The sequence below is a fragment of the Chiloscyllium punctatum genome, chromosome 12 (genome assembly GCF_047496795.1).
Source record: "Chiloscyllium punctatum isolate Juve2018m chromosome 12, sChiPun1.3, whole genome shotgun sequence".
NCBI lineage: Eukaryota > Metazoa > Chordata > Chondrichthyes > Orectolobiformes > Hemiscylliidae > Chiloscyllium > Chiloscyllium punctatum.
In genome coordinates this window covers 40386274-40412530 of record NC_092750.1, presented here as the reverse complement: position 1 = coordinate 40412530, position 26257 = coordinate 40386274, and the positions used below count along the sequence as shown (strand labels likewise).

Below are 26257 nucleotides of genomic sequence, written 5' to 3'. Positions count from 1 at the left end.
AGCAGAGAGACACACAGTGAACAATGCCCGGTATCTTGGCATAACTGGTGATATCTCCATTCTCTAGCAGTTCACTATATCAGTTTCACTTGAGCTCCAACAACAACTACAGAGTGACAAGGGCTATTCATTGACAAGTTGGTTAATGACTCTGATATGTGACTCATGTACAAATATGCTATAAGGGCAGTATGCGTAAAATTAAAGCCACCTTACTATGACATCCGATCAGTGTACTGAAACAGTGCTTCTGCTTTCTGTACAAAACAGAGTGAGTATCAAACATGTACTGGTCCATGTATGTCATACAGCCTTGCCAACAGAAGGGCAGTTCTTGTCACCAACTATAGAGTGAGCAGCTGTGGAAAAAGGACAAGAGCATGAAGAAGAGGTAAGAGTTGGAAGAAAAGGATAAAATAGAAAGTCAGAGGTAATCTGGACACAACCTTTTTTTTCTGTTCAGGGCCTAATATGTCCCAGGCCTACTGTGTATTTTGAATTTAAGATAATTAATATCATCAGAAAATAAGTGCAAGAGAAACTTAAGAGACTAAAACAAATCCACAGAACCAGATGGCCCATATCGTAGGGTTCTAAACAAAACTAGCGACAGTGATAGTGAGTGCATTAATTTCCCAATATCTCCTAGCTAATAGAATGGCCAGGGCAAATTGGAAGTCAGCATTACTAGTCAAGTAAGTAGGAAGAATACAAAGGGGAATCTACAGGCCAATTAGCCTGATATCAGGCTTTAGGAAGAAGCTATAATCTATTATTAAGAAAGTTGTACCAATGCGCTGAGGAAATTATACCATAATGAAACAAAGTCCACATGATCTGAAGAAAGGAACATCTTACTTCACAAATTAATTAGAGTTTTAGGATGTAACTAATAGGGTAGATAAAGGGAAACCAGTAGATGTAGCACACTGGATTTCCAAGAGTACAGGAGGAATGAACACAAATGGGGCAGTTTCAAGTTGGCAGGCTTATCATAAGGATCAGTGTCATGGGCCTCAGCAATTTACAATCTACATCAATGATGTTGATGAAGAACCAGGCTGCAAAAAACATAGATATGTTGAGTGAGTGAACAACAGATGGCAAATGGAATATAACATTAGAAGATGTAAGTAAATCAATCTGGGAGTGAAAGCAGAAAAGCAGAATTTTTTTCCGAAGTGTGAAACTTTCAAATGTTCATATTTGGAGAGACTTGGATGCAGGAACACAGATAGGTACAGCAACCAATGAAGAAGCCAAATGACACATTTATGTATTGTAACCAGTAGGCACAGTGGTAGTTTGGCGTACTGACCTCTACACTGCTGAAGTCAGACGCCAACTCGAAGACATCTCCTCCTACCGCCCCCTCGACCATGACCCCACCCCCATCACCAAACCATCATCTCCCAGACCATATACAACCTCGTCACCTCAGGAGATCTCCCTTCCACAGCTTCTAACCTCGTAGTCCGGAAACCTCGCACCGCCTGATTCTACCTCTTTCCCAAGATCCAGAAGCCTGACCACCCTGGCCGACCCATTGTCTCAGCCTGCTCCTGCCCCACCAAACTCATCTCCACCTGCCTCGATACTGTCCTATCTCCCCTAGTCCAGGAATTCCCCAGAGACACCACTTTCGCCCTCCATCTCCTCCAACACTTCCGTTTCCCTGGCCCCCAATGCCTCATCTTCTCACCATGGACATCCAATCTCTCTACACCTCCATCCGCCATGACCAGGGCCTCCAAGCCTTCCGTTTCTTCCCCTCCTGATGTCCCCAACAGTATCCTTCCACTGACAGTCTCATTCGTTTGGCTGAACTGGTCCTCACCCTTAACAATTTCTCCTTCAAATCCTCCCACTTCCTCCAGACAAAAGGGGTAGCCATGGGCACCCATATGGGCCCCAGCTATGTCTGTCTCTTTGTCGGCTATATAGAACAGTCCATCTTCTGTAGTTACACCGGCACCACTCCCCACCTCTTCCTCCGCTACACTGATGACTGCATTGGCTCCACCTTGTGCTCCCGCAAGGAGGTTGAGCAGTTCATTAACTTCACCAACACTTTCCACCCTGACCTTAAATTCACCTGGACCATCTCTGACACCTCCCTCCCCTTCCTGGACCTCTCCACCTCCATTAATGACGACCGACTTGACACTGAGATTTTTTACAAACCCACCGACTCCCGCAGCTACCTGGATTACACACCTTTCCATCCTACCTCCTACAAAAATGCCATCCCGTATTCCCAATTCCTCTGCCTCCACCGTATCTGCTCCCAGGAGGACCAGCTCCACCACAGAACACATCAGATGGCCTCCTGTTTTAGAGATTGCAATTTCCCTTCTCTCATGGCTGAAGATGCCCTCCAATGCATCTCATCCACATCCCGCACCTCCAACTTCAAACCCCATCCCTTCAACTGTAAAAGGGACAGAACCTCCCTCCGGTCCTCACTTCCCCCCCCACCCTTCGCATTAACCATATCATCTGCCGACATTTCCGCCACCAGAGATATATCCGGACCCCACCACCAGAGGTATATTTCCCTCCCCACCCCTTTCCGCTTTTGCAAAGACCGTTCCCTCCGTGGCTAACTGGTCAGGTCCACCAAACCACCCTCCCGTTCTGGCACCTTCCCCTGCCACCGCAGGAATTGCAAAATGTGCGCCCACACCTCCTCCCTCACCACCATCCAAGGCCCCAAAGGAGCCTTCCACATCCATCATAGTTTCACCTGCACATCCACCAATGTCCTTTATTGTATCCGTTGCTTCCGATGCGGTCTCCTCTACATTGGGGAGACTGGACGCCTCCTCGCAGAGCGCTTCAGGGAACATCTCTGGGACACCCGCACCAATCAACCCCACCATGGCCCAACATTTCAACTCCTCCTCCCACTCTGCCGAGGACATGCAGGTCCTGGGCCTCCTCCACCGCCGCTCCCTCACCACCTGATGCCTGGAGGAAGAACGACTCATTTTACGCCTTGGAACACTTCAACCCCAGGGCATCAATGTGGACTTCACCAGTTTCCTCATTTCTCCACCCCCCACCTTACCCCAGTTCCAACCTTCCAGCTCTGCACTGTCCTCATGACCTGTCCTACCCGCCAATCTCCCTTCCCACCTATCCGCTCCACCCTCTCCTCTGACCTATCACCTCGATCCCCACCCCCATTCACCTATTGTACTCTTTGCTACCTTCTCCCCAGCTCCCCCCCACCATTTATCATTTATCTCTCCACCCTGGAGGCTTCCTGCCTCTATTCCTGATGAAGGGTTTTTGCCCGAAACGTTGATATTCCTGCTCCTCGGATGCTGCCTGACCTGCTTTGCTTTTCCAGGACCACTCTGATCTAAACTCTGGTTTCCAGCATCTGCAATCCTCACTTTTGCTTATTTATTGTAACCAGTCCTTCAGCAAGGATGCACTCAACTCAGAAGAAGCAATGGTTAAAAGCCAGAAAAAATGTTACTTCATAAAGATCTGTTTGTGATGGACAACTTCCAGAAACTGGCAAAACGCTGCCTCTCAGCATTTCATAGGACTTTGAAAATCTGACACAAATACAATGAGTTGCCTTTTACAAGCTAATAGTTATGAGACAGCTAACTAACCAGCAAAAGATATGTATCCACAAACTGTAGAATTTAAATAATACCTAAAAACGTAGAGTCACTGCGTTTGAATTTTGAAACCCATTCTTTGGAAATGTTAACCCCACTAGGAAAAAGTGAGGACTGCAGATGCTGGAGATCAGAGTCGAAGAGTTAATGTTTCGGACATAAACCCTTCTTTAGTATGTGTATGATACTGATTTAAAAGACCATGATGTGGAGTGAAGTTGGACTGGGATGGACAAGGTCAAATATCAAATGACACCAGATTATTGTCCAACAGGTTTATTTGAAATTGCAAGCTTTCAAAGTTCAGCTCCTTCCTCAGGCGTGGTCTAAGACACAGTATTTATGAGCAAGCAGTTAACAACTTTAAAATTAGCTGCCCTTGTTGTATCCTTTAATCAGTTAGGAAGTAGACTGTTGACTAAAGTGCAAAATCCAGATTTCTTTCAAGTCTTTGTCCCTCGATAATTAAAGTTTTATCTATGTACAAAGGTAACATCTCACGTCAGACAATACACTTTAGGTGTGAGGTCTCGTTTCAAATCTATGTTTTAAGCTGAGATCAGGTTTTACTTTTCTTGCAGAAAAGAATCTTAAATGAAATAATTTGTGTGTGTGTGTATAAATACATGCATTTGAGAGTGCAAGTGTGTGTGTGCACGCAGAATATTTGTAAGTTTGTCAATGTTACAATAAGCAAATAAAAAGAGTTATGAACGTTGACCATTTTGTCCATCAAGAATTTCAGGCAAATTAGGAATGTAAGAAGGGAGACGTGGGTTCACCTACTGACACTTTATTGCATAGGAATTATAGAATCATAGAATCCCTTCAGTATGCAAGCAGGCGGTTCACACCGACTCTCCGAAAAGCATCTCACCCAGACCAACCCTCTCCATCTTATCCCTGTAACCTTGCATTTACCATGGCTAGTCCACCTAGCATGCACATTCTGGGCACTATGGGGCAATTCAGCATGGCCAATCACATAACTTGCACATTTTTGGACTTGGATCTTTGACTTAAGAGTATAAAAATATGAAATTCTTGCTACAGTTGGACTTTGGAGAAAATACATCTGGAGAACTGTGCTGTTTTTGTTCCAATATATAAGGAATCATAAACCTGCCTTGGAGGTAGTGTAGCAAACACTAGTTCCTGACATAAGATGTTTCTCCTCTGGCATGGACTGAATAAATTGTCTATATAATCTTTGCAGTTTAGGAGAACAAAAGGTGTTCTCTTTCTGAAGGAGCTTGGCAGAGTGAACATGGACAGGTTATTTCCACAGGATGGGGAATCTAAAAATTGTGTCCTAGTTTCAGGACAAAAGATCAATCATTTAGAGTTGAAATAAGAAGACAAAGCTTCTCTCAGAGGCTTGTCAAGGTTTTGGAACTGTCTACACTAGAAGGTTGCAGATGTTCCTTCATTAAGTGTATTCAAGCCTGAGACTAATAAAATTTTAATCTCTCGGGGATACCAGGTGCAGGCAAAATAATAGAGGTGTCACACAAGTTGCCTATTCCTGTTCCTATTTCTTAAGTTCTAATCTCTGGGATAAAACATAACAGTTAACTTTTACTGCATTTAAAGGCAATGTTTCCTCTATGATTGACAATGAGTGGCTATCTAACCTGAAGTCAACCTGGACCAATATTAAAACCATGCAAAATTGTAGAATCTCTACAGCATAGAAACAAGTATTATCAGCCAAAAAGTCCACACCGACCCTCCAAACAGTATTGTACCCAGGCCCATTCCCCTACATTTCCTGACTAATGCACCTAGCCTACACATACGTGAACAACATGGACAATTTAGCATGACCAATTCACCTAACCTGCACATGTTCGGACTGTGGGACGAAACCGGAGGGGGAGAATATGCACACTCCACACAGACAGTCGCCCAAGGCTAGAATCGAACATGGGTCTCTGGCACTGTGAGGTAGCAGTGCTAACCACTGAACCACCACGCTGCCCCAACATTTGGACATACTTATGGAATCGTATAAGTTCTTATTTAATCCAATGTTCAATTTGGCATACAAGGGTTTCAAGGCACTGTGAAGAAGGGGACAAAGCCTAACAAATCTTTAAGCCTAAGCGTCAATCTCTACACCAAAGGAAAAGATGCCAGGAGAATTAGCTAGCAAGCAATATACAAGCATTGTTAAGGAAATCAATCAAGACAACTCAAAAAACTAAATATTGTCATTTAAAACCATGTATTATTATTCAGTCATTCTAAAGAAAACATAAAGCTGCCAAACAACAGAATTTAATAGTTTTCCTCAAGGGTTGTATCGATTGGTTTAAGAATTATGTTATGTTTTTATTTGAAGTCACACACAGAAGCAGATCTTCAAAGCCTATTTGTAAATAAGTGAAGATAGATGAAACAGTGGAAGACAGAGGGAGATGAAGTAGTTTAGACATGTAGCGAGAATGCTTGCAGAAGAAAAATCAATTGTTAACATATGTAACAGCAGACTAAAGAAACTTGGACATTCTTTCTGAAATCCTAGAAAGCAGAACTTAATCAGGAATGGGCAATAATCACTGATCTTACCAGCACCACCCATGTCTTGTGATTGAATTTCAAAATTGTCAGCTTGCTACTGAATGCAGATTTACCAATTGTTTATTGCATATTTCTTCTAAATGGCACAAAAGTCATTTGCATGACCTCATTTTTGGAATCAAATTAAAGCCAATTTTTTACATGGCTTGAATTGAAAAGTTATTAACTGAACCTTGTTGAAATTAAGGAAAAAAGAAATTTACATTTACGTAGCATCTGATCCATAATCACTGGATGTCTCAAAGCACTTTAGAGCCAATAAGGTACTTGTGAAATGCAGTTACTGTTGTGATATCAGGAAAAATGGCAGCCAATGTGTGCTCAGCAGGCTCCCACAAACAGCAATGTCCAAACGACTAGACAACTATATGTGTGAAGGAAAAAACAAAGAACCGCAGATGCTGGAAATCAGAAACACAAAGAAAAATTGATGTAAAAACTCAACAGCTTTAACAGCATCTATGGAGAGAAAGCAGAGTTTATACGACCCTTCTGCAGAACACTGTCAGACCTGATGAGTTTTTCCAACAATTTTTATTTGTGCATTTGTTTTTGTAATACTGATCAAGGGGAAGAATATTGGCAGGGGATGGAGAATAACTCCTCTGCTCTTCATCAAAGTTGCATCATGGAGTCTTTTCGGTTCACTTGAAAGGCCAAACCAGCCTCTGTTAACACCACCTCTTACGGGACCAGCAACAGTATGGCTGTCGAGCAGCATTGCAGTGGAGTTAATTTTTACTTGAGAGAATGATATCAATATTTGGTTTGGGAAAATGATGAAGTTTTTCAATTCTATTGCCAAGAGAAAAAGCTTTCTAAAACTTAAAAAGCCAAAAACAAGAGAACAAAAAACTGTATCCTCAAAGGCAAAATTCGAAAAAGTGACAGAATGGATAGCTTGCTGCATGGATACACATCTTCAAAAGATGATTTTGCTGGTAGAATATGCTATTGAACTAGAATGGAATTCTCAGTGTTATCAATTAGGACTGTGAATATCAAAATAAGTATTTCTTGAATTTAAAAGGATACCATAATTGTAGAAAATTTCCAGTGTCAAAAAAATTTACTGGAATTATGAACAAGAAATCATGAGGGATATTTGTCCACTGGATACTCAATGGATGGGTAGTTAAATTACCTGAGCTACCTACTTGCCTTCTCGCGAAGAGGGTAGGGCAACTACCAATTGTAACCTTCTTTATAGAGGAGGCAGCAAGACCACATACACAAAAAGCAGTGAGTTTGTTTCACATATGTATGTCAAATCCTAACTGTCTCATTGATTTTTTACACAATAGCTCAAATGGGAGGCTGGAGTCATTTTCCTGACAAGTCAAGACAGTTGAGATTTTTATTTTCATTTTTAAAAAAATTTCCTTGTGGACTCACTGACTCCCAGTGCAGAACAGTTGGACAGTCAGGTGATGGAATTAAATTAGGCCTAGGGGAGGTAAAATACCCTCAGCCTCACTATTGGTATAGCAGGCAAACTTTTAACACCACTGTCCAAATTTGACCAGAGTTAAAATTAGACCTCTAGTTATGAAAAAGTTAAACAACAATGATTATTTGCCTGGAACTGAGTGAATTTTGGGATCTAATAGGAGTTTTCAGAATTTACAATAGCTCCTGAGGCAGTAAGAATTAGAAACATTTAATGATGGACATACAAGAATACATGCGGAAAATGTGTTGCTGGAAAAGCGCAGCAGGTCAGGCAGCATCCAAGGAGCAGGAGAATCAATGTTTCGGGCATGAGCCCTTCTTCAGGAATGAGGAAAGTGTGTCCAGCAGGCTAAGATAAAAGGTAGGGAGGAGGGACTTGGGGGAGGGGCATTGGAAATGCGATAGGTGGAAGGAGGTCAAGGTGAGGGTGATGGGCCGGAGTGGGGGTGGGGGCAGAGAGGTCAGGAAGAAGATTGCAGGTTAGGAAGGCGGTGCTGAGTTCGAGGGTTGGGACTGAGACAAGGTGGGGGGAGGGGAAATGAGGAAACTGGAGAAATCTGAGTTCATCCCTTGTGGTTGGAGGGTTCCTAGGCGGAAGATGAGGTGCTCTTCCTCCAGCTGTCGTGTTGCTATGATCTGGCGATGAGGAGTCCAAGGACCTGCATGTCCTTGGTGGAGTAGGAGGGGGAGTTGAAGTGTTGAGCCACGGGGTGGTTGGGTTGGCTGGTCCGGGTGTCCGAGAGGTGTTCTCTGAAACGTTCCGCAAGTAGGTGGCCTGTCTCCCCAATATAGAGGAGGCCACATTGGGTGCAGCGGATGCAGTAAATGATGTGTGTGGAGGTGCAGGTGAGTTTGTGGCGGATATGGAAGGATCCCTTGTGACCTTGGAGGGAAGTAAAGGGGGAGGTGTGGGCACAAGCTTTGCATTTCTTGCAGTTGCAGGGGAAGGTGCCGGGAGTGGAGGTTGGGTTGGTGGGGGGTGTGGACCTGACGAGGGAATCACGGAGGGAGTGGTCTTTTCGGAACGCTGATAGGGGAGGGGAGGGAAATATATCCCTGGTGGTGGAGTCTGTTTGGAGGTGGCAGAAATGACAACAGATGATATGATGTATATGGAGGTTGGTGGGGTGGTAGGTGAGGACCAGTGGGGTTCTGTCCTGGTGGCGATTAGAGGGGCGGGGCTCAAGGGCGGAGGAGCAGGAAGTGGAGGAGATGCAGTGGAGGGCATCGTCAATCACGTCTGGGGGGAAATTGCGGTCCTTGAAGAAGGAGGCCATCTGGGTTGTACGGTATTGGAACTGATCCTCCTGGGAGCAGATGCGGCGGAGACGAAGGAATTGGGAATATGGGATGGCGTTTTTACAGGGGGCAGAGTGGGAGGAGGTGTAGTCTACGTAGCTGTGGGAGTCGGTCGGTTGATAGTAAATGTCCGTGTTGATTCGGTCGCCTGAGATAGAAATGGAAAGGTCTAGGAAGGGGAGGGAGGAGTCTGAGACGGTCCAGGTAAATTTGAGGTCGGGGTGGAAGGTGTTGGTAAAGTGGATGAACTGTCAACCTCCTCGTGGGAGCACGAGGCAGCGCCGATACCATCATCGATGTAGCGGAGGAAAAGGTGGGGGGTGGTGCCAGTGTAGCTGAAGAAGATGGACTGTTCCACATATCCTACGAAGAGGCAGGCATAGCTAGGGCCCATGCGCGTGCCCATGGCTACTCCTTTGGTTTGGAGGAAGTGGGAGGATTGGAAAGAGAAGTTGTTCAGGGTGAGGACCAGTTCAGTCAGTCAAAGGAGGGTGTCAGTGGAAGGGTGCTGGTTGGTACGGTGGGAAAGGAAGAAGCGGAGGGCTTTGAGTCCTTCGTGATGGGGGATGGAGGTGTACAGGGACTGGATGTCCATGGTGAAGATAAGGCGTTGGGGACCGGGGAAGCGAAAATCATGGAGGAGGTGGAGGGCGTGGGTGGTGTCCCGAACGTAGGTGGGGAGTTCTTGGACTAAGGGGGACAGGACCGTGTCGAGGTATGCAGAGATGAGTTCGGTGGGGCAGGAGCAGGCTGAGACAATGGGTTGGCCGGGGCAGTCAGGTTTGTGGATTTTGGGCAGGAGGTAGAAACGGGCGGTGTGGGGTTGTGGGACTATGATGTGGCACCCAATGTGGCCTCCTCTATATTGGGGAGACAGGCCGCCTACTTGCGGAACGTTTCAGAGAACACCTCTGGGACACCCGGACCAACCAATCCAACCACCCCGTGGCTCAACACATCAACTCCCCCTCCCACTCCACCAAGGACATGCAGGTCCTTGGACTCCTCCATCGCCAGATCATAGCAACACGACGGTTGGAGGAAGAACGCCTCATCCTCCGCCTAGGAACCCTCCAACCACAAGGGATGAACTCAGATTTCTCCAGTTTCCTCATTTCCCCTCCCCCACCTTGTCTCAGTCCCAACCCTCGAACTCAGCACCGCCTTCCTAACATGCAATCTTCTTTCTGACCTCTCCGCCCCACACCCACTCCGGCTTATCACCCTCACCTTGACCTCCTTCCACCTATCGCATTTCCAACGCCCCTCCCCTAAGTCCCTCCTCCCTACCTTTTGTATTAGCCTGCTGGACACACTTTCCTCATTCCTGAAGAAGGGCTAATGCCCGAAATGTCGATTCACCTGCTCCTTGGATGCTGTCTGACCTGCTGTGCTTTTCCAGCAACACATTTTCAGCTCTGATCTCCAGCATCTGCAGTCCTCACTTTCTCTATACAAGAATACATGTACAGACTGCAGGCTAGAAGAACATGAAGGGAAATCAGAATTTCTTAAACACAGATGGCTATTAAACATGGAGTGCTTACAAGTGCCGACTTTAGAATGTATACTATACTTAAGTGAGAAGTGGATAAATGCAAAAGATTAAGAAAAGATGCATACTAAAAAGGTTTAGAATGGACATATGTATTGAAGAACCCTAATCATGACTGAAAAATAGTCCAAGATAGTCTACTGTTGCAAGGTTCTATGAATCAATGATAAAAGCATTAGATTTTCTTTTAAAAACTCCCAAATTAAGATACCTCATTTCTTTAGTGCATAGGACTGAACAAATTCTTCATACACACCCTGCAATAAATAATGAATATGCAGCAATTTAAAAATAAGGCAACCCAGTTCAGACAAACCTAAATGCTACTGTTCTATTGTGGCTGATCATCTTTCACATTGGTATTTGTGTTAGATGGAGAGGCCAGTTAAACATTCAAAATTGCATATCAACCATCAAAGAATCTCATACAACTTACATTCGCTGACCAAAGAACAAAGAACAATACAGTGCGGGAACAGGCTCTTTGTCCCTCCAAGCCTGCACTGACACATTTTTCACTTGCATATCAAAACTTTGAATTCTTGAGTATGGTAATGTGAAGAACCTAAACAATGTCCGAACTAAGTACTGTTCAAGTAATGTTAAACAGGAGTCTTCTATTATTCTAATCCAAAACTATCAAACTTGAAAACAAGCACAAAGCACAATACAGTCCACAAAATTGAAGACTAACAACCACAGAAGTGCTATGGTACAGAAGGAAACTACTTAGCTCATGGTACCTGCACTGGTGAATTAAATGAGTATCATTGCCTTGTGCCTATTTCCTGATTGTTTTCCCCCATGACTTTAGACATTATTTTCTTTGAAATAATCATCTAATGCAAGGATCATAGTGGCAAAGATGTCAGTGGAGGCAAAATGGTGCCGAAGAGTGTTGGCTTTGATTCCATCAGTGCGACGAAAGGGGCTTGTGCCTGGTCACCAGGCCCATGGCCCATGACAGAACACTTAACAAGAAGGTCTGTGAAGTTGGACACTTTCTTTACTTTTCATTTTTCTGCCTTTGTTTTGGTTTAATTTTATGTGTTTTAAGATGACGCTGAAGCGTGGCGACACTATACAACACTTTTCATTGTATTTTGTAACAAGATACATGTGACAATAAATAAATCAAATCTATACCTTCTTGAAGACTTCAATTGAATCCAATTCTACCACACTTCAAGGCAATGCATTTCATATCCTAACTACGTGATAAGTGAAAAAGTTTTCTTCACTGCACCATTACTTCTTTCACAGATCACTTTAAAGCTTTGCCCTATCATTCTTGTTTCTTTTACAAGTAGAAACAGAGTCCTGTCTATTCTATCCAGCCCAATCCTGATTTTGAAAACATTTATGAGATCTTCTCATAGTCGTCTTCTCTCCAAAGAGTACAGTCTTCACTGTATTGTCATAAGTTCCTAGTCCCTGGAACCATTCTTACAAAAGAACCTTTAGACCAAATGAGGGTATTCTTTTAACAGTCACCATGACTGAGACTTGCTTTTCAAATCTCAGATTTTTTTCATTTTTCTTCAATTGTACCAGCCTCCACCATTTCCTCTGGCAGCTCATTCCATACACGTACCACATACTTTGTGAAAACATTGCCCCATAGGTCTCTTTTATATCTTTCCCCCTCACCCTAAACCTATGCCCTCTAGTTGTGGACTCACCAACCCCAGGGAAAAGACTTTGTCTATTTACCCTATTAATGCCCCTCATAATTTTGTTAACCTCTATAAGGTCACTCCTCAGTCTCCGACGCTCCAGGGAAAACAGCCCCAGCTTGTTCAGCCTCTCCCTGTGGCTCAGATCCTCCAACCCTGGCAACATCCTTGTAAATCTTTTCTGAACCCTTTCAAGTTTCACAACATCTTTCCGATAGGAAGAAGACCAGAATTGCACGCAATATTCCAACAGTGGCCTAACCACTGTCCTATACAGCCGCAACATGACCTCCCAACTCCTGTACTCAATACTCTGACCAATAAAGGAAAGGATACTAACCGCCTTCTTCACTATCTTATCTACCTGTGACTCCACTTTCAAGGAGCTATGAACTTGCACTCCAAGGTCTCTTTGTTCAGCAAAGTGTTGTTCAACACTCCCTAGGACCTTACCATTAAGTGTATAAATCCTGCTAAGATTTGCTTTCCCAAAATGCAGCACCTTGCATTTACCTAAATTAAACTCCATCTGCCACTTCTCAGCCCATTGGCCCATCTGGTCAAGATCCTGTTGTAATCTGAGGTAATTCTTTTCGCTCTTTTCAGTCAAACAGTCAGGGCAGGCAGGGACAAGTAGGACTAATAAATTAAACTGCATTTATTTCAATGCAAGGGGCCTAACTTAGGGACTCTAAGTTGGATTTGGAGAGAGAAGAATTTTCCTGACTCTAGCCGAATACTTTCACATCTTAAAAAAACTGGTACGGTGGTTAGCACTGCTGCCTCACAGCGCCAGAGACCTGGGTTCAATTCCTGCCTCAAGCGACTGACTGTGTGGAGTTTGCACATTCTCCCCGTGTCTGCGTGGGTTTCCTCTGGGTGCTCTGGTTTCCTCCCACAGTCCAAAAATGTGCAGGTTAGGTGAATTGGCCACGCTAAATTGCCGTAGTGTTAGGTGCAGTGGTAAATGTAGCGGAATGGGTCTGGGTGGGTCCGCTTCGGCGGTTCGGTGTGAACTTGTTGGCCCGAAGGGCCTGTTTCTACACTGTAAGTAATCTAATCTAATCTAATAATCAAAGGGGAGTGGCTTTGTTTAGATTAGTTAGTTCAGGAGCAGTATATGTGAAGAAAGGCTGCTGATTCTCTCCCTCCTTATGCCCTTCTGATTTCATAACCTGTAAGCTTTTTGTGTCATTTTTACTCTTTGTGCTAAGGGGTCTGTTTATTGGGATTGTTGCAAGTATTTTGGAACAGCATCATTAAGGTGGGATAGCCTGTCAGATTTATATACGATAAATTATCCGGTATTCTCTTTTCAGTTCGTTGTGTTTCATTCTGGAATTTTGCAAATAAATTCTGTTTGTTTAAAACTTTGCAGACGGACCAGCTAATTCACTCTGGGAATATCCAATGTACACTTACCTGAAACAAACAGCAAAGTTACAGTCTGGGCTACCTGCTTAAAATTCTTCCTGTCAATAACAGGAAGACGCACAGATCAGAATAATGAAGTGAAAAACAGGTAAACTGACTTCCAATAGATTGACAATCCTTATTAAAGAGTGAAAGCACACTCTCGGAAAATGCACTGTGAACTGCATCAACATGGCTGTAGCTATTCTGTTTCATTGTTTGAAGGCTTCTTGGCCTCTCAGTTTCACTGTAAGTGTACTAGACTGGTTGACATAGCTACGTTACAAACAGTTTAGCAAATCTGTATGTTGTTAATAAAAACAAGTGCTGAAGAAAAGGCATCATATTGGACTTGAAATATTAACCATATTTCTTTCTCCACAGATGCTGCCAGGCTTACTGGCACCCATAATATTTTGTTTTTACCTGTAAGCTAGGATGCTGGAATTTGATTTGATTTATTATTATTACATGAGTGGAGACATGGTGAAAAGTATTGTTTTGTGCGTTATCCAGACAAATCATACCTTATGTAATTATATCAGGGTAACAGAACAGAATGCAGAATATAGTATTTCAGAGACACAGTATGTGTAGAAAAAGAATATGTTCATATGTTTGATAACAGCAGGGAAGAAACTGTTCTTGAATCTGTTGGTACATGTTTTCAAACTGCTGTAGCTTCTGCCTGATGGAAGACAATATAACCAGGGTGCGAGAGGTCTGTTTTCCCGAGCCAGTGTGAAGTATAGATGGAGTCAATGGAAGGAAGGCTGATTTGCATGATGGACTGGACTGCATTCACAACTCTCTATCGTTTCTTGTGGTCTCAGTCAGAGAAGTTGCCATACCAAATTGCGATGCATCCAAAGAGGATGCATTGTGTGGTGCATCTATAAAAATGGATAGAAGTCATTGTGGACATGTCAGTGACCAGCACATTCATTTTGCTGAGACTGAAGGAGACATTGTTGTCTTTGATCTGATCTACTACTATGGTGTGATTAGCAAATTTTAAATGGAGTTAGACCTGCACTTGGATACACAGTTGTGAGTGGATAAGAGGTATAGTAAGGGGCTGAGAATGCAGCCTTGCGAGATACCAGTGTTGAGGATTATGATGGAGGAGATGTTGTTGCCTATCCTTACTGATTGTGATCGGATTCAGTTGCAGAGGGGGGAGCAAAGTCCTAGGTTTTGGAGTATGGAGATGAGTTTGTCGGAATTATGGTATTGAAGACAGAGCTAAAGTCAATGAATAGGAATTTGATGTAGGTGTCCTTGTTATCCAGATATTCCAAGATGAGTGTAGGGCGTCTCCTAAGGACCTACTGCAACAGTGGCAAATTATAGCAGATCAAGGTTATCTGAGAGGCTTGAGTTGATGTGTGCCATTAATGATCTTTCAAGGCACTTCATAATCATGGATGTCAGAGCCACAGGCAGTAGTCAATAAGACATGTAGCCTGATTTTACTTTGGCACAGCAATGATAGTGGTCTTCTTGAAACAGGTGGGAACCTGACATCAGAGTAAACAGAGGTTGAATATATTTATGAATATTTCTGCCAGCTGCTCTGTGCAGGATCTGAGTGCACAGTCAGAGGTTCCATCTGGGCGAGTGACTTTCTGTGAATTCACCCTCAAGAAGGCCAATCTGATGTCTGTGGTGATGTCGTGGATACAGGTTCAGCCGAGGCTGTCAGGGAGGGTGACATCACTTCACTGCCTTCTATTCAAAACAAGCATAAACTGCACTGAGCTCATCAGGGAGGGATGCATTGCTGCCAGTATTTTTACTCGACTTCACTTTGTAGCGCTGCTAGAATATCTTGAAAGTTTTTTGCATATTACAATAACTTATCCAATGTCTGCACTCTTGCATGAAATCCTGTGAACTGGACGGGCTTATGTCAACTTCTTGAATTGGCAGCACCTTTTGGCCTCTATCTGACGCCAACTCCCTATGGTAGTTCAATTTCTGATGTCAATTTTATATTTCTCTGCTTGAACTGCTGAAAAGTGTTCCAGCATCTTTTATTCATTCAGATTTACAACATTTGCAGTATTTTTTGCTTTTATGCTACCCATTCTTTTGTTTGGGTATACAGGTATCCCCTGCTTTTGAACGGCGATACTTTTTCCTATATAAACCATGCACCTTCGCTTTACGGCATTTTCGGCTTGTGAAAGGTTTGCTGGGAACATTACTTTCAGATGGGGAGGCTACCTGTATATCCTCTATACATTTTATTTGGGACATTTCACTTTTTTTGGATACTTTGCAGCTTGTGATTCTGACTTTAAATCTCAGTAATTTTTAAAAAAATGTCACAGAGGACTAATTTCTTTAAGCCCACTCCCTACCTTGCTTAAGATATTTGCAATTCTACAAATACAATGGTATAAGTTGTCAAAGAAGCATATAGTTTGGAGGAAAGGACTGGAATCAATTGCTCTAGACAAGCTCCACTTCCAATTTCTGAAAAAGCAGGTTGATACCGATCACTTCTAAAGCTAATAAAAACAAGTTTTTTTTCACTTCACTCTGGTCTGAAATGTTACCTCTTTACTTATAAAGCAGGCAGTTGACATGCATTCTAATTCTTTGTGTTCACATTCCTTCTAAGATCCTATAGGAGAATCTTATAGCATAAGGTCAGGAAGTTTCCAATTCCGCCTCATTGAAAATCTCCTGTGTTTCACAAGGTGAGAATAGGGGAGCTTATTAAGAATCACACTGTACTTGGTAGGAAGCCAACACACCAGATTCCCAGGCAGCTAAGGGAAACAAAATACTAATTGCAGGAGCTGAGCTTGTTTAAAAGGAACAAAATCTACATTTGCCCAACCAAACATCTCTTAGAACTTTATAGAAATTCATGAAAATAGCTTATGAAATTATTTGAAGGTGGGGTGGAAAGAATTATTATTGTACTGGCTGCAGTAGAATCATAAACTACTCATTAGGAACAGATTTATAATTTTGCTACACTTAGCATCACAGGTAACTTTTGTGGTCTGTAACGTTTTACAAGGGCAGTTAAAAAAAACTTTTGAAGCAAATTTATAAATTCAGAGTATCTGTAACAGCATATATGCAAATATAAATCTTCATGTTGTATTAGGATCAACTCCTGAAGGCGCTACTTGAGTTTTAATCATATCATCCCTTCTGCGTGTGTATCACAACACCAACAGTTAATTAGATGTTAGCATAGGAACCACATCTAAAATCAAACAAGTTGGTGTCTGCAGCTGATGAATGTGGAGGCACTTATCTATTGAATCATTTGTAAACAAATAAAAGAGACTGTGGGGAATACCTATTAAAGGATATCTTTGCATCTTGTTTGGTAACTATGATGTGGCACCAGATCAACTTTCAGTTTCTGCAAAGTTGGGTTGATGAAAAATGTAAACAAAACCCTTCTATTCATCTAAATGGATGCAGTCTGGTTTCTGATACATCACAGGGTCTTGTCAATCTAAAATCAAATACAGTGCCCAAATGTTCACTAAATTTGCATCATACCATCAATGCTCTGCATCACAGAGGAGTTGAGCACATGAACATGTTTACATGTACACAGACAGAGTTTCCAGTGTCATAATGGAAAATGCCAACTGTTCTTTCATATCCATGGGGGCTGGGAGTTGAAAATTAAGTGAATAGTCACTGCAGACTGCTTTCATTATCATTTATTATTGGTTGATTACACAGTTAGATTGTTGAAGGTCTCACAGAAGATTATCTGTTCAGTCATTAAAAAAATGACATAACAGTATCGGCCGGCCAGCAGAGAGGGGTTGAAGGAAATTATGTCTGTTTTCATAAATTTTTAAAAAAATCACTGGAAACCATCAGAGCATTCATATTCTGACCACTGCAGCAGGTCAATCTTTAGCAGACAGAAACCAATGAGTTAAGTCATACACTGCTCACAATGCTCCAGGGAACACAGCCGCAGCCTATTCAGCCTCTCCCTATAGCTCAAATTCTCCAACCCTGGCAACATCCATTTGAACCTTTTCTGAACTCTTTCAACTTTCACAACATCCTTCCGATAGGAAGGAACCAGAATTGCACACAATATTCCAATGCCTAACCAATGTCCTGTACAGCTGCAACATGACCTTCCAACCCCTATACTCAATGCTCCGACCAACAAAGGAAAACTTATCAAATGCCTTCTTGACTATCCTATCTACCTCCGACTCCACTTTTAATGAAATATAAACCTGCACTCCAGGGTCTCTTTGTTCAGCAACACTCCCTAGGACCTTAGCTTTTAGTGTGTAAGACCTGCTCTGATTTGCCTTTCCAAAAAGTATTATTTGAATCAATTGGCCTGAGCTAATCCAGTTCCCAATGGATGCCACCCTACAGCAGAATAGTGAATATAACAATATTAATTGCAATCTCAATTAAAGAAGATACAAGAATGACAGGCATAAAAATGAAGAAGATGCTCCTTGTTACAATTCTTAGTTGGTCTGCTGAAACTGGAATTGAGAAATGTTTATCTGGAGCCCTATTGAGGTCATGTACCTACCCTGGACTAGGAGGCCAGGTTCAAGTCCCACTGGCTCCAAAGGTAGGTAATAACATCTCTGAATAGGTTGATTTGAAAGAATTGGCACAGAATTTTAAAAAAAACTTCATTTTTAAACCTAATTGTGCGCAACTTTGTCACGGAGAAACAAAAATGGGCAAATGGTAATGGTTTCTGAACACAGTATGTTTTATGTGATACATGCAATCTTCCCTATTGGTCATTTAGTACAATACTAACATAATACTTTGATACCTTGAATAGCATTTCCTTCACAAATTTCTCAGTAAAATCTAAGCCAAGTAAGGATGTAACAATCTGCTTTGTCATTTCATGTATTGCAAGCAATGTTATGAATTTGCATTTGAAATGAGGATTTGTGCTTCTTCTACATCAATGGCCATCTGGGAAAAAAGTTTATACCTGAGATATTGGGAAAGAGCCAGCCTTCAGCCTACATAGACAAAATAAACTAAAAAATGGAAAATAAATGTGAATACTGATCTGTGATGCAAATCAAGTTCCAATTAATTCATGAGTAAACTAATCCAACTTACAGTACTAGTGAAACAGGCATATTTTTATTCAATGCAAAATAATATCTCACCAACATGATGCCTTTCTCACCTCAACTGGATATCTTTTTCCATCAAGACTGTGCTCCGAACCTGGAAAACCTCCATTCTGACCCCAGTGAAATTCTAGTTTTTCTGCTTTAAGCCTGCCTGGAAGGTCAGCTCCACTGACAAAATAATCATCCTTCAGTAGAACAGCAACTGTAAGACAATAAGACAGAAAAAGGTTTGTTAGCAGGTCACTGACATAAAACTGGTTGAACACATATCCATAATTTGCTAAAAATGTGAATGCGCTTGTGCACATACACACTCTTTCCACACTATTTCATTTGCTGTGGTCACGTGTTCTGTCAACCCTTTATATTCTTATGTTCACATTTATTATGGGGTTTGACATTAGCTTATCAAACAACCTAGACACTGGACTCCAATAAATCATTGTGTAAACAGGTTTTTCCTTGTATTTATTTTTCCTCAGAGACTGAAATCCATAATTCAGACATTTTATTTTTGAAAAAAAGTGTATCAAACTTTATGTATTCAAATATCTCTTATATGCTTTGACGTCTTTATTCAGATTTTACTTAAAAGGTACACCCTCTGCCCACAGGCTGGATTTGGATAGTTTGCTCTGAGTGGACACCTGAGCTAAATTTAAATTACAGAGTCTAAGCACGTACAATGTACATAATTCCCCAGGGTACAGCAGTTCCTTTCTATAAGGTGAATTGATTACATATTTCCCTTCAGGTTTCATTGCTGTGATCAAAAGGTTTTCTTCAAACAATTTTAAAACAAGTAAGAGCAGATTTCAAAAGCCTTAATAAAATCAAAGTTATATTGAGTGATTTAAACTAACCTGTGAATTGGTATAAACAAATGTGAAAAGGTAGGGAAAGTTTTCTTATTCTACACTCTTTGTTGAATCAATTCGAATTTTTAAAGTAAATAAAATTTCTTTGAGGGTAACAGAAGAGGAGGAGGAATACACAGGGAAAGGGAGGAACAAAGAAGGTTGCAGCCTTCCAAGTTCTGTTTGGTGGGGTGGTGAAAAAGAGTGGGTGTGGGTATGAAAGTGATGATTAAAGGAGAGCTGAGTGACAGCAAAGCAAATTCAAACAGAGGAGATAGGGACAGTAATGGGAATGAATGACTGGAAGAAATGAAAGAAGTAGGTGGAAGGTAAAGGAACACGAAATGCGAATAGAGCCACTGAGAGCCAAATGTTGCTAACGTCATACACTCTAAATGCATTCTACAGCATTACTGGTGATTCTGACCACAAAATTCAACCATTCTTTTATTATCTCCACTTTATACCTGTAAAAAGCAAAAGACACCAAAGAGAAAAGCAAATAAGTAGACAGACAGCCAGGAAGGAAGACAGGCAGAAAACAAGAAAATACAAGAGAAAAGCAGCAAATGAAAGGATTAAGACAGGTCAAGAGAAACCATATTATATGAGAAAGTCCTCCAAATGACAGGAGTGCTCCATGATCACTCTTGTATGGACACTAAGATATCCACATCAAGGCAAACAATACTAGTAATACCAAGCTGTCCCCGACATGCTTACACCTAAGTGTCTCCACATACATGTTGGTAGTCGCCATGGAAAGACAAGACCTGCAGAATGCTCAGTGCCGCTGAAAATGCATTCCATCACTTTCTTGATGGCTGATAGTTTGTTTGTTGTGGACTCTGAAGATCTTTCACTGAAACTTCCTGAGGTGAATGTTTCACAAATCTGAGCCTAAAATGTTTGAATTCTAGTGACCAGTAGATTTCTCTGCAAACTCTCCTGGTTTGCAAATTTCATATACTAAACCTTCTATTGAAATGAGTTGTTCCCTGACCTCCTAGATGAGAAAGTAAATTAGTTTCTAAATTAAACACTGGTCTTCTGAATTTAGATTAGAGTGGTGCTGGAAAAACACAGCCGGTCAGGCAGCATCTGAGGAGCAGGAAAATTGACATTTTGGGCAAAAGCCCTTCATCAGGACTGAAGCAGGACTGGTTTTCTGAACTCAACTTTTAAAAAATAAATCTTCCCAATTTTAGGTTTTCTGAACTTAAGATAATGTTATGTTTTCTCTTCCTATTACAACACCAACAATAAACATCTTTCACTGTCATCTGCTCTCCAACAAAATGCTGGATTCAATCACTGTCTTAAAAGAACGCTTTGAACATTTTTTTTGCAAAATAAAATGCTTCAAAGAAGTAAATCACCATCCACCAGCATATGTTCTGAAGTCCTGACTCCAAGAATGATATTAGTATATTTAATTTACATACCTTTAAACGCACAAAAAAACCCCACAATTACTTCCGATACATTCACTGGATCTACATGGACACTGGTCCCAACATGCTGCCAATAGTGCAGATATCAGGGCATGTTTGATCTTACTCCTCAGTAGAATAAGATAAAGTCACCATAGTCCCAGAGGTTCATAGTGTTGCTGTTTCATTAGAGGGACATGACTGGTGGTGAGCTTAACCTGAGGATTACCATGCCTCAGCCGACGAGTGAGGTTGAGAAGGCAGAACCTTCATGCTAACTTCAGGAGTACAGGAATTGGATATTGTTGGTGTCACTCTGCAACACACACACACACACACACATCTTGCTGATGGTCAATTTAATGTAACACTGCACATCATGACTGACATCACACATCTGCCAACTGAGAAAAACTCACAAACTGTTTGAAACTATTTGATTTCACCTCATTTACCATGCCATAATGACATGCTCAGTCAACCTACTGTGTGTCTTCCATCTTAGAGGCCTAAATAAACAACCCTCTGTGCAAGTTCTATCCATGGACATGCTTTGGATCAAAGAACAAGCAACACAAGAAGTCATTAACATGTTCCTTGGTAACAAACACCACCTGTCAAATGGCAGGCTTTGAACTATTATGGTGAGAGTGATCCTTGCTAAACAGGTTCAGAATAAACCAGGGCCTTGCACAACAAACCTCAGCCATTTGGACCTTATGCACGTCTGGAGAGACACCCACAAAGCTGCAAATTACTGAGCATCTCGTCTGGACTAAGAGTGAAAAAATAATCTTAAACTCAGAAAATAAGGAACTTGTTGCTTTATTTTGGCAAGTTCCATCTTCTAACTAAAAAACAAGGCAGATGAGATTAGTTTAGAATGGCATCTTGGTCAGCATAGACATGGTGGGCCAAGGGCCTGTTCCTGTTCTGTATTGTTCTATGCTTTAAAATTATTTTAGTCATCATACTTTGGCAAAGACATAGAACAATTGCTAACTTCAATCAAATGTATGTAATTTTAAAAGATTTTTTCATTTGCAATCTAGTCAGTCATACATTTATTGCAGGAAAATTTAATTTAATCCATCTGATTTTTATCCAGCACTTAAAATTACACAGATCACAAACTTACATTTAAGCTGAGGGAGCTGAACTGTTTTAAACATCCACCAAGTACGCAGACACAAGGATGGAAGCTTTAATACATGCATGTTGGTTCCTAAATTGCTGTCTTTACTCAAAAACCAGAGCAAGAAATGGAAATGAGCTTCCCGACAAACAAAAGGGTAATCTTACATCTAGATGGGGCTCGGAACTGCAACAGTATTACTTTGAATTGCAGTTGGGCTTTTAGGTTTTCTATTCTCACAATTCACTTCCCAAAGAGGTCTTACAGAACTCAGCCTGATGACTGATCCCACCATCTGTCAGGTCTTAGTGCAGAATGTGTTAGAGATTGGCTCGAGATGGCTAGCAGCAACATGTAAAATGATCGCCAGGAGGTAAAAGTTCTGAGGTCATTTTTTTCGGCTGGAGGTAATTATTGCAACAACACCAAAGGTATAATACTCTTTTCCTTATACATGGTGAGAGATGATTTCTCCAGAACCAACTCACTGTATTATTTCCCCTTGAACCTGTCACTAATTAAGGCCCTTCAATGGTTAATTAATAGCCACTTCAGGGCCTCAACTCACCATTTTCCTGATTGGTAAATCATGGAAATCTGGTTGCCAGGATAGGGAGGGGCCCTCGCTACTGCTTTCCTCAAAACCACCACCCTACGCGTAGAGTTGCAATAGTACTTACTCTCTTGGTGGCACAGTGGTTAGCACTGCTACCTCACACCGCCAGTAGACCTGGGTTCAATTCCTACCTTAGGTAACTGACTGTGTGGAGTTGCACATTCTCCCTGTGTTGGCATGGATTTCCTCTGGGTGCTCCAGTTTCCTCCCACAGTCCAAAAATGTGTAGCTTCGATGAATTGACCATGTTAAATTGCCTGTAATGTTAGGGGACTGGGCAGGTGGGTTGCGCTTTGACGGGTTGGTGTGGACTTCCTGGGCCGAAGGGCCTGTTTTCACACTGTAAGTAATCTATTCTCTCACCACTGGATTCTTCCAAGTCCTCAATTATAGTCTTTAGGATCCACATGCTGCGAGCCTCCAATTGGTGAGCAGATTCTGGTGACCTTGTGCTAAGGTCTGCAATCTACCAACAAACTCTCTTATGCTCTGCTTAAGCATCTTAATGAGCTGATTGGCAGGTGGGTTATTTTTAGATTAGCTTACTTACAGTGTGGAAACAGGCCCTTCGGCCCAAAAGTCCACACCGACCCGCCGAAATGCAACCCACCCATACCCCTACATTTACCCCTTCACCTAACACTACAGGCAATTTAGCATGGCCAATTCACCTGACTTGCACATTTGTGGACTGTGGGAGGAAACTGGAGCACCCGGAGGAAACCCACGCAAACACGGGGAGAATGTGCAAACTCCACACAGTCAGTCACCTGAGGCGGGAATTGAACCCTGGTCTCTGGCGCTGTGAGGCAGCAGTGCTAACCACCACACACACACACACACACACACACACACACACACAGACACACACAGACACAATTTAAAAAAGGAAATTTCACCACAAATCTCACTTGCTGAAAACGGGTCCATAGTTAAATCAGGGTCATTGAATTTATTTTAAAACTCTAATCATTCCTTTAGTGTCTGTTGCTACTGTGTGTATTAGCTAAGGTTCCAACTGGGAATTAAAGGCATTCCTGAAAATTTCATTACATTAACATGGTCCTGCCTTGAGTTAGCCAATCCATCCATCCTTGTGATACACTGCCTTCCCATGCTAGTTTGCAAGCAAAAAGATTCAATTACCCAACCAGCTGATGCTTGATTATCCGACTTACAGCTTCCCCTTCACAGATTTTCAATGTTTTTATTTCTGATAAAGAGAAGTGTTGAAAGAAAATTGTAAAAAAAGTCTGTGAACATCCTTCGCCCTCTTGGGTTTCATAAGGAGTATCCTGAATGTTCAAATACAACTTCTCAAGGCTCCAGGCCATTCACAGAGAGTTGATAATCTTAATATAAGATAAATCTTGCAGTTTACGACATCTTACATAATTTATGTATGTCAAAACAATAACATAGCCAATTTTAAGTCCAATGCTCTCATCCTTATTTTAACTATAAATGTCAGATAAATGATAAATGTCAGAATGTCTGGCTAGAAGATTCCTGCTAACCTCAGGGCTTGGTTGAGTTCTCAGTTAGGCTTGGCATTTGAAGACATAATCCAAAGCAGGTGAGACTTTCATTGTTCTATAGGGCAGGAAGACAGCTTTACTTCGTAGTTGTCAGGCATGGTGCATTTTAAATGTACACTTGCGATGTCAAGGTATACAAAACTATTGACTAGGTGCTGGAAGTTTAGATTAAAATAGTTACATGGTAGTTGATGATCTGCAGAGACTTGATGGGCTGAAGGGCCTTTTTCTGTGCTGTATACCCCTACAGCTCGATGTTAAACCATCATTAAGGAGATCAAGGTTGAAGTCCCATGTGCTTTAGAGGTGTGCAATAACATGTCTGAACAGGTTGATTGCAAAATAATCAACCCCAGGCAGAACAAATGATCCAAGTGCCTTGAAATCTCATAGATTTTTCAGATGAGTATTTTAAGCCTCTTTGTAATTTTTTTCTAAATTAACTAATTAAAATATATAAGCCTTAATGTCAATTAATTGTTTTGGACACATCTTTACAGTCTTCAATAGGACTCACTGAGCTGGTATTGGAGAAAGAAGAGTAGTTTTGGATAATTTTTTTTATTTCAAAAATATATTTTATTCATTAAAATTATTTGGATCTCTTTACAATTAGTCATGCCATTCTTGTGTACACATTACATTTCTTTACATACAGACATCAAAATTTATTTTTCCTATATACAAGTCTGTACATTTACTGTCCAGCTCTTCTGCTGAGGCGTCAGCGGAGGCCAAATGACTGGGTGTGCCCCCTATTCTTCTTAGGCAGGCAGATGTTACACGGTGGTCTTGGCAGCATCTGCCCCAAGCTTCAGCGTGTCCCTCAACACATAGTCCTGGACCTTGGAATGTGCCAGTCTGCAACACTCAGCTGGGAAGTCGCCCAGAGAGCGTCCTTCACTGAGTTGATGATCCTCCAGGCACAGTTGATGTTCATCTCGGTTTGTGTCGCGGGGAAGACCGTAGAGCATGGAGTCCTGCATCACGCGCTGCTCGGGACGAACCTCGACAAATACCACTGCATTCCTCTCCAGACGTCTTTTGTGTAGGCACATTCCAGAAGGAGGTGTGTGACAGTCTCGTCCCCCCTGCAGCCGCTTCGAGGGCAGCGTGCGGTGCGGCTGAGAGTCCGGGCGTACATAAAGGATCTCACAGGCAGAGCCCTTCTCACCACCAGTCAAGCCATGTCTTGGTGTTTGTTGGAAAGTTCTGGAGATGAGGCATTCTGCCAAATGGCTTTGACAGTCTGCTCAGGGAACCGCTCGATAGGAACCGCCCTCTCCTCTTCCCGAAGGATCTCAAGGACACTTCGTGCTGACCACTTCCTGATGGACTTGTGGTCAAAGGTGTTTTTCTTCATAAACTTCTCCACGAAGGACGATGATACGGAACAGTCCAACTACTCAGAGCGTTTCGCAGCAGTGAGGCCAGGCCCATCCTTCGCAACACCAGGGACAGGTAGAACCTCAGTACGTATGACACTTGGTGTTTGCGTACCGGGGAACCACGCACAGCTTGATGCAGCCACACACAAAGGTGGCCATCAGGGTGAGGGTGGCATTGGGTGTGTTTTTTCTTCAGTTGCACAGATCTTTATACATCGAGTCCCTTCGGACTCGGTCCATCTTTGATCTCCATATAAATTGGAAGATAGCCCAGGTGACTGCAGCGGCACTGGTTCTGGGAATAGGCCAGACATACGTCACGTACAACAGCAATGACAGTGCCTCACACCTGATAACCAGGTTTTTTCCCACGATGGAGAGCGACCGTAGCTTCCATCTGCCCAGTTTCTGCCTCACTTTGCTGATACCCTCCTCCCAAGACTTGGCGCACGCCTCAGCCCCCCTGAACCAAATACCCAGCATCTTCAGGTGGTCAGTCCTGACGGTGAAGGGGATCAAGGATTGGTCAGCCCAGTTCCCAAAGA

At 42.3% G+C, this 26257-nt stretch overlaps 1 protein-coding gene across 2 annotated transcripts in view; it reads right to left on the bottom strand.

The window, feature by feature from the left end:
• The window catches only part of LOC140483808 (receptor-type tyrosine-protein phosphatase gamma-like), a 706675-nt gene that overhangs the window by 370729 nt on the left and 309689 nt on the right, over positions 1 to 26257 (bottom strand). For both annotated transcript variants that reach the window (XM_072582431.1, XM_072582432.1), the window contains one exon: positions 18799 to 18947. In XM_072582431.1, the coding sequence (XP_072438532.1) occupies positions 18799 to 18947 (149 nt within the window). The remainder of the gene's footprint in view (positions 1 to 18798; positions 18948 to 26257) is intronic.